The sequence below is a fragment of the Hyla sarda genome, chromosome 1 (assembly GCF_029499605.1).
Source record: "Hyla sarda isolate aHylSar1 chromosome 1, aHylSar1.hap1, whole genome shotgun sequence".
Classification (NCBI taxonomy): domain Eukaryota; kingdom Metazoa; phylum Chordata; class Amphibia; order Anura; family Hylidae; genus Hyla; species Hyla sarda.
In genome coordinates this window covers 215,022,192-215,031,810 of record NC_079189.1, presented here as the reverse complement: position 1 = coordinate 215,031,810, position 9,619 = coordinate 215,022,192, and the positions used below count along the sequence as shown (strand labels likewise).

General features: G+C 45.2%; 1 protein-coding gene across 4 annotated transcripts in view; it reads right to left on the bottom strand.

Annotated features, from left to right (window-relative positions):
- Positions 1-1,116: 1,116 nt before the first annotated feature.
- Positions 1,117-9,619, bottom strand: part of GRSF1 (G-rich RNA sequence binding factor 1) — a 42,426-nt gene continuing 33,923 nt past the window's right edge. For all 4 annotated transcript variants that reach the window (XM_056568648.1, XM_056568667.1, XM_056568658.1 and 1 more), the window contains 4 exons: positions 9,157-9,278; positions 5,414-5,552; positions 2,951-3,026; positions 1,117-1,663 (listed from right to left, as the gene is read on the bottom strand). In XM_056568648.1, coding sequence (XP_056424623.1) covers positions 2,977-3,026; positions 5,414-5,552; positions 9,157-9,278 — 311 coding nt within the window. In that variant the 3' untranslated portion in view covers positions 1,117-1,663; positions 2,951-2,976. The remainder of the gene's footprint in view (positions 1,664-2,950; positions 3,027-5,413; positions 5,553-9,156; positions 9,279-9,619) is intronic.

The window sequence follows — 9,619 nt, the reverse complement described above, 5'->3', positions numbered from 1 at the left end:
TTCTTTGGGCAACACACTTTTTTTTTGTGTGGTGTATTCTGCTGTGTGGCTGCACTCGTTGTGCAGACCTGCTCTAGAAGGTGGAGATGCCTCCCCTTTGTCAGATATGCATGTACATTGAGTACAGATATAGGGGGACATTTACACTGTTCACATGTAGGAAATACAGATAGATGCCTCGGCTGCCTGCTCCTGGCTACAGCAGGTGAGGGGGACGACGCAGCACAATGACACATACACAACTTTTCCCACATGTCCTGTAACTTATGATAAATTGGCTGATGGCATGTAACTTTTCCTTTAGGCTTTCTACCTGGATATTGCAAGAGATCAGAGTCGTCCAGCCGGCGCATGGCACAGTGCATCTCCACATTCAGGGACTTAGTCCTAAGGTGAATCATCCTCAAAGATGGATGGTACTGCTGCTGGGTGCACTGGCAGCCAAACATGCACCTTGGCTTGAAACAGCACAAGAAGCAGGTGAAGGCTACTACCAGGGGTGCAGGAGTTGCATCTCAGGTTTCTCCTCCCACCTTCCTCCAGAGATTGGCCGAAGTGCACTCTTAGAAGGGAGCGTGGAGATAGGCCAAGGTTGCCTCTCCCAAGATGTGCGGTTTTCTTAACTGCTAAGGTGGTATCTTCAGGGATGCTGCAGTAGTGGTGAGAGTGAAGCTAGAGCTGAGGTAGAGGATAATCACCTCCTCGGCATTCTGGAGAGGGTATGAGGGTACTGCATGGAGGTCTGAGGAGGATGTGGACAATGATGCCCTATGGAGGGAGGGAGGGGGGTTGGTCCTAGCAGTCCGACCCCCCCCCCCCCCCCGCGATCAGACACTTATTCCCTATTATGTGGATAGGGGATACGTTTATTTCACTGCAGAGCTCCTTTAAGTTGGTAACTAAACCACCCCTAGGGTGGCTTCACTTTGACTTTTTTGCAGTAAAACTTAGGAAGTCACATAAATTGTGCACAGAATGTAGGTCTGGTCTAATTTGTAGCCTATACCCAGTATATGTGACAATGCTTGACAGTCATGATGCTTTACCATTTCAACCTTTACTTGAATATAGCCAACTCCTTTTACAACTAAAATAAATAGAGGCTACAAAAAAATGACCAGTGTCATTGTTTATTCCCACCCCAAAATACTACAAATAAATGTAACTGTTTTAATAAATCGAGAACCAATAACAAAACTATTCGAGGAATGAACCCATCACACATAGCAGTTCTTCAATGAGGAGGAGATAAGACAACTGACCATTCACTGTACCACTTACCAGTGTCTGTCTATACATCTATACAGGCATAATGCAGGGCATGTATATGCCTTCTACTTTACAATTTTCCCTCAATTCCAAGGGAACAGCATTCCCAGTATTATCTTAGGCACTTTGATGAAACAAGAACATGCTGCTGGATTGCCATATGAATTCACTCCACCAAGCACTTTTCTTCTAGGTCAATAAGTACTTCGGATTTGGTACTGTCTTGAACAATCCTTGTGACTGCTGAATTAGTACCAGTTATCTTTTTACATTCAGCAAAGTAACAAATATATATTATTTAAAATAAAAGGTCCAATCTTTTGAACAGCCATTTAAAAGAAAATAGAGGTGTTTATACAGTCTAACGTGGAGATGGAGAAATTATTTGTATGTCCTAAAACAAAGAGACACCATTGTGTTAATGCAATAATATGCTAACAACTAAAAGATGCATACAACACATTCCAAACAATCAGTAAATAAATTATTTATGGAGTCAACATCTTCTAAATTTCATCTATCCCTTTTGGCCCTGGTCTTATTAACATAGCTAAATAGATACTTCAGAGGAGATTCATAAAAAAACCTGCACAGAGGGAAAAATGGGACAGTTGACCACAGCAACCAGATTTTTTATTTTTTTTAAGCCCCTAATTGGTTGCTTTGGGCAACTTCTCGATTTTTGAATTGCAGAAAAGTGAAGCTTTTCCAGGTTTCCTCTAAAAGGACACAACTGCACAGCCATGGGAATGGAACTGAATACAGAGAACCATATGAAGATTTATTCAGGGTTAAGATCCTGAAAAAAAACTGATACAGGTATAAGAAATGATTCTCACAATGGAAAAACAACATTTTGCTAAATCTATTTATCAAAACTGGATGGGTGAGTCTGCTTTATGACGGACTTCAATAGATATGGAGGATGTGGATATTTTCTTTTGTACGTTTTTTCTTATTTACTTATTTTTTTTATGGTAAAGCATATCTGTCAGACTATGCTGCTTTATGGAAGTATTGGAGAGGTCTGATATTTTCCATACAGCACAAACATAGTGGTGTACCCTTGTATCCTCACAATGACTGTATTCTAAACAGAGTTCTGCCTCTCCCCTGAGTGATTGACAGCAGGCTCTACTACATATGTCTATAAACAGTAGTCCATCAATCACTGTGAGTAGAGCGAGGAGACCATTCTCCACATGAGCACACCAGACTACAGTATGTGCCCTTTGTATTCTCTGCAAATGTTTTGTAACCTTTTAGCTAACAGGAGAGTGAACCTGTTACCATACAAAGGCAGCATAGATTTTGTAATGCATTCTATCCTGTGTGTTACAAAGGGCGAAACTGTGTCAGTTCCACAAATTAATGATTATGCTACAGATTTGAAAATCCACCCACATGTATTTCATGGTAATGTCTCCACATTGTCTTATGCAGTTTTTAATAAATTAAGTAGTCTAGGTAAATGCACCCTAGGAGCACTCTGAGGTTCAGTTCTGTAGCCAGAAGTGCACCCACTGGCAGGGTTTATAGAGGGACTGCCTTGTCTTACTACAATACAAATAATATATTTTCAACAACTATGCAAGTGCTCTGATTTTATTTTTTATTTTTTTTTAAAGATAAAAACAAGGTATATAAAACACATGTATTAATGATATAAGTACGGTAATACCTTTTTAATGTGCGCAACAACACATCTCATTTTCCATCTGGTGATGAATTCAGGAACAATTCTAAGTATCCATGTTCTAAAAGGGTAAAAGGACACATGATAGTTAAAAGTTTATTATATGCATATTTATCTAATAATTTGTATAACAAAAATTAAACATGATTTGTTAAAACGGAGATGCATAAAAAAATGTAAGTGAACCTGTTACACTGTTAATGAGAGTAAAAAAAAAAAAAAAAAAAAAAAAAAAAAAAAAAGAGACAGGAATCCATCAAGTTCAACCTATATCCCTATTGTGTTGATGCAGAGGAAGGTAAAAATTCCCTTATGAGGGTGATGCCAACTGCCCAAAATTCCCTACTCAAATGTGACAAGAATAAACCCCTGGATCAACATTCTGTCCCTATAAATCTAATATTCATGTAATATTACACTATCTGCCAAAAGCTACTTACTATCGGGTTTACAAATCAGAAGGGTACAAATCCAGCTAAACACTTATCTAGTCATAAACCTGTTATTTTTCAACTGGATAATTCTGTCTTTAAAAAAAAAAAAAAAAATTTTTTTAAATGGACACTGTCAGAATCTAAAACTTTTTATATGTTGTACGGGCTGAAGCACAGGCTAGGACAAAGTACAAGAAGTGAGGGTGGGCCTAACACTCATCTGTGCTCACTCCTGCTCTTTCACACTGCAGTATAAAGACAGAAAGGAGGGGTTTACAGAGCAGCCTGCAGTGATTGGATGAAGAGACCCAGCACATCAGACTCGGAGAAAATGAATGCATGGTGAGTGAGGGTGGACTGAGTGCTTGCCTCAGACACACTCTAAGTGAGCAGCAGTACAGGAGGATTTGTGAGGTAAATACAGAAACTAGACACACAATGACATGTAAAGCATCTGCGTTACTTTTTTTTTTTTAACCCACAAAATGCAAGTTGTAACTGATCAGTGGTCTAGTCCACCAACAGATCTTAAAGGGGTATTCAAACGTCAGGTAACAGGTGGGGCAGGTCCACATCTGCACCATTTCTACTACTTGTGTTAAAGCCACACATCATGTCTACTCGTCCAGTCATATCCAATTTTCTTGGTCTATAATAATTTTATTTCAAATATTTACAAAAACATTTTTCTTTACTATGTTGCAGGACAGAGGTAGAAATATAGATACATCAAAGAATGCAAATTTGTCACTGCACTTTTCTGTTTGTTTAAAGAAGGCAGATTTTTAGGTGGGAGTAATTTTTTTTTTCCTGAAAAGGTTGCAGTAGGCCAAATAAGTTTGTTAACCTCAGATTTAAACAGACGGACAAACACTAATGCAGACCCCCTGGTTTGCTACCTATGTATGCCTACAGAGATCATGCGATTACTTTCATAAAACAATGCAGTACAAGTCTACAGTTGTATTTGAAAAAATAAATCTAAAACTTTTCATTACACTTTTCATTGTCCTAATATCCTATTTATCTAAAAAAAAAAAAAAAAAAAACACACACACACATACATATACATATACTATATATATATATATTAGGGATCGACCGATATCGTTTTTTTAGGGCCGATACCGATAATCGGTGGAGGTTAGGGCCGATAGCCGATAACTTATACCGATATTCCGGTATAAGTTATCGGCTATTTATCCCCGCGCGACACCGCTGCAGATCATTGATTTAAAGCGGGCGCTTTAAATCAATGCACTGCAGTGGCTTTTGCGGTGCCATACGCCGCCGCCGCCACCACCACCCGCTTCTCTCCCCCTACCTGTCAGGGTGGTCCGGGACATCCATCCTTCCTGTAGTGTCCGGCGGCATTCCGGGTGGAGGGTGAACCGGTCCGGGCTGTCCTTCTCCAGGGGTGCTCTTCTCCACTCCGGGCAGGCTCCGGCCTAGTAACGCATCATAGACGCCGCTGCGCAGTGACGCCCGTGCGCAGCGACGCACCTGACGTCACGGCATAGCGGCGTCTATGCAGCGTACTAGGCCGGAGCCTGCCCGGAGTGGAGAAGAGCACCCCCGGAGGACAGCCCGGACCGGCTCATCCTCCACCGGGAATGCCGCTGGACACTACAGGAAGGATGGATGGCCCGGACCACCCCCATTACGGGTAAGTTAAATTTTTTTTTTTATTGACTCGGAGGGCGGGGTAGGGGCCCGACCGGTATAGTGGTATGGGCAAAAATCCATACCGTGGGAGAAAAAAAACGGTATCCGGTTCATACCGGTATACCGCCCAGCACTATGGTGGGGGGTGCGACGCGGTGCTATGAGCAACTTTTCCTCTAGACAGGTTTTGATAAATCTACCCCTTTAAGTGTACATTCATAACAAAAATTATCCCCTTAATGATGCAACAATGGCGGTCAAATTGCTTATTTGCACATTTTTGTTTCAATACATTTTACATTTTGTTCATAAAAAAAAAAATGAAACATTCCCTGAGGTGCAGACTTACGCATGTTGCATCTGTTTTTGGCCATGGCAGCTACAGCATCCTCATGGGTCAAAAATCTTACTACTGCTTCTCCAGAAGTACCCCCTGCATCTGCACTGTATTCAATATTTATCTTCATTGGCATCACTGGGTGAAAGAACTGTTGAAAGAAAAACAGTATATACAGCACTGTCCTAAAGGCTACTTTCACTGCTCTTGCCAAAAGTGGATTTTTTTCATCTTAACCATAAAACTGTATCATCCACTAAAAGGAGATTTTATTTGTACTCACCGTAAAATCTCTCTCGTAGCCTTCATATACTGATTGGTATATGCTCTTGCCACTAGTAGGCGCTGACACTAGGAAAAAAAGTCAGTTCCTCCCTAGTGGGATATACCCGCCCACTGGAATTGAGGTAAATCAGTTTGGTCACAAAGCAGTAGGAGAAGCCAACCAAGAAATATGTCCGAAGGACTCTAGAAAGGAATCTCTGATAAAAACCTAAGAACCGGAAAAGGCTATCTGGACAATCATAAAGAAATGGGTGGGTGCGGTGTCCCCCCCAATGAAGGCTACGAGAAAGAATTTACGGTGAGTACAAAATAAATAAAAAAATCTCCCTTTCTCAGTCGCTCTTCATTGGGGGACACATACAGATGGGACGTACCAAAGCAGTCCCTGGGGTGGAAAGAACAACCACCAAAGGAAGGGAGTCAATCCGGAGACTGAACCCATTACGGCCGCAAGGCCCACGGATGAGATTCTGGGCCAAAAGGCAACCAAGGCCTGGAACTGGGCGTCTGGCAGTTCCCACCATCCAAGGAGATGGCTTAAGACACCAAAGGAAGGGACCGCCTTAAGAAGAGACACTAAAGCGGCCAAATAGAGAGAAGAAGGGCGATTTGGGGATCCAATGGCCCGTAACCAACCTGGAGGAAGGTAGAAAACAAACTCCAAGAAGCACAGAACCACAGAGGGAGAGCCCAGTTGGCAAACAAAAAAAGGAAAAGGGAACAAGAGAAACCCCATACAGAGGACCAACCGAAACCACAGAAACAAGGCGAGAAAACGTCAGGGAGAGCTGCGGACGCCTGAGTCGGAGGTGAGCCAGTCAAGGTGAAAACCATGAACTGTCCCTGGAGAGGCATGGTGCAGAAGATCTGAACCAAAAAGCAGTAGGCTCCAAAAACCACTGTCCCAAAAGCACAGCGTGAGTACCTGGGGAGAAGAGAGGACTCAGAGTAAAACACAGATTCTGAACAGCGGGAAAGAACCACATCCACGCATCAGCCGAAATTGGCCCGACTGGCGTAATGCGGGAGACTGGCATGTCCTCCATCCCCGATGTACATGGACCCCGAAGGAGGACGTAAAGTAAGAAACATCCCAGAACCGCCGACATGGAAACTACATGGCTACAGAACAGACTGTCACCCCATCAGGCCCCCTGCCAGAACAGAGGTACTCAGCCGCCGCAAATCTGTGGAAACAAAATCACAGGAAGGCCCGAGGTACACCCCACTGAAAAGGAGGGCGCTACACGTGCAGAGTGTCCATAGCCTATGTAGGGACACAGACATGGTTACCTCAAGAAAGTAGTGGGGTACCAAGACTACCCCCCCCAAAGGAATCGTAGACATCCAAATGTCCGGCAGTATAGAAAACAGGCTCAGCACCCAATGGCGTGTCACAACGATGCCCTTAGCAGACCAACATAACACCTGTAGAAGGGGAAAGAGTGCTGATTCTACTGCGAAGGTCCAGAGAACCAGCAGGATTTCCCACACCCCATCTCTCAGGAGTGCAACACACCAGAACTGTGGTTGCAGACAAGTATATGACAGGGGCATGTGGTGCAGGAAACATGCAGACAGTGTCTGGCTTACAGGTATAAAAAGTCCAATGAACCCACAGAGTTCAATTACCAGAACTTCTCATTGAAAGTGAATCCCCGAACTTCAGCCGCGGGAGCGGCAGGAATGGGGGAGGTGACCTGGTGGATTAGAAAACAATGCAGACAGTGTGGCTAATTGGCATATGGACCGTGGACACACAAAGTCCCGCATTCAGAACCGAGGTGACCAGAAGTAGTAGTAAACCATGCAGACAACACTGTCTGGCTGACAGGTATAGGATTCCTGAAGGCACAGGGTTACTTCTTTGAACCCTCCCACAGAAAGTGGGGCACTGGAGTGTGGCCGATCCAATGGGTGACCTGGTGGTGTGGGAGACCATGCAGATGAATGTCTGGCTGACTGGCATCAGTCCTGTGTACCTGCAGGGACCCTCATCCAGATTCCTCCCACCAGCAGAGAGGTACGGGAAACCCCAGCCATGCCCGCGGTCGCCCAGACTGCGGTGGAAACCGCACAGACAACAGTCTGACTTAATGAGTACACCTCCAGGCGCAAGCGAAAAGGGGACAACAGCCATATAAGCGATTACTGTGTCCCTTTGTCACATGTGGGAGGACGGAGATGCCTAAGAGCCATGGCTATAAACCCTGCCACCCTGGGAGATCGGGGGAGGCTGAGGAACTGTGGATTGTATCCCCGTCGCACAGTATAGGGTCCATAGGACACGCCCGGTCACTTCTTCAGACACTGTGCACTAGTAGTGGGGTACCGGAACTTCAGCCGCAGATACATCAGCCAAGTGATAGATGACAGGCGGCGGAGGAAACCAAGCAGACCACTGTCTGGCTTACAGGTATGGGTCCATAGTATACAACGGGTCCCTCCTTTGGACACTTTGCACTAGTAGAATGCCATGCGCGGATGCGGGCGCTATGAGATTGGTGACCTGTGGAGGAGGGAATCATAGTGTATGCATACTCCAAGAACCCTTCCCAATGGATAAGAAAAGAGCTATCTTTCCCCCCGCCATAATGGCTGCTGGGTGGGGAGACCAAATAAAACTACCGGGTCCTGCTCTGAAGGAGAGGGGACGGGGGCGAAGCTAAGCTCAGAGTCCCCATCCATCCGGCAGCAGGAGAGAGCAGCCCCTCTGATGCTACTGTGCACTGATGGGGTAAAAAGAAAAGAGCGGAGGCGTCTGCTGGGACACAGCCGGCACCGGAGAGCGTCCAGTTACGATGCTGCCCCAAAGGAGCGTCTCAGCTGCCCCATAGGGACGGAAAGCAGCGTGCTGCAGGAGCACCTGCCGCTCCGAGCCAGGGGATAACAGCGGTGTCCGGCTGGGAAGGTTCGCGCCGGGCTGGAGGAGACTACGGCCCTGAACCAGGGAGTCAGAAGAGGGATAAAGCCTCTGACATGCCTGGTAGCACTAATGACCCCTGCAGCGCACCCAGTCGCTGTGGGGAGGAGAGGGGAAGAGATAAGCTCCGTTAAGAGAGGCGCAGAAAGGCACCAATCCTTGCCTGTCAGGCACACTGAAGGCAGCAGCGCCAGAGCAATGAGAGAGTCTCCCCACAGTTAATCCCCAGATACCCGCTCTGAACTCGGGAAGAAGTGCGGAGCTACCTGCCGCCATTATGGCTCCCGGTGGCCAGCACAGCACCGGAGGCTCTAAGAGGAAAAAAAAAAAAAAAAAGTCCAGGTCTGGAGAGCTCCCAGACCTGTGTCTTGCCTCCTACTGAAACTAGCTAAAACTGATTACCTAATTTCCAGTGGGCGGGTATATCCTGCCAGGGAGGATATGCCTAGAGTCGGCACCTCATAGTGGCAAGAGCATATACCCATCATTATGTGTCCCCCAATGAAGAGAGACCGTGAAAGATATTTACTGCCCAACAGTAACTCACATTTGCAATATCTTGACCAGAAGCATGGAAGGGGAGTCCTCGAATATGGATATCATGAACTGGTGATACAACTGTGAATTCACTGGCATCTGCAGCCTTCCCAGACATGTCCTTACCATAATCTGTGGGTAAAAAATAAAAAAATAAATAGAACAGAATGCTTGGCACACGTTACTTATATGTCAACTTAGATTAGAAAAAGCTGGCCGGCACTGCCAAGCTTCCCGTGACTCCTATGTGAACCAGGTCAGTCCCATAACAGTTAGTGGTGCTCAATTCCTTATGAAAATGAAGAGTATCCAGAATCCCAATATACAAAGAAAGGAGGAATGGCACTCACCGCTTACTGTAATTTCTTTCTTTTATTCTCCATAAAGTGCAGGTGCTTTAAAAAGGCATTTCACCCAGCCGGGTGTGGACGCCAGTGCGCGTGCTACAGGTAACAATTGTTTCGCTCTGGCTT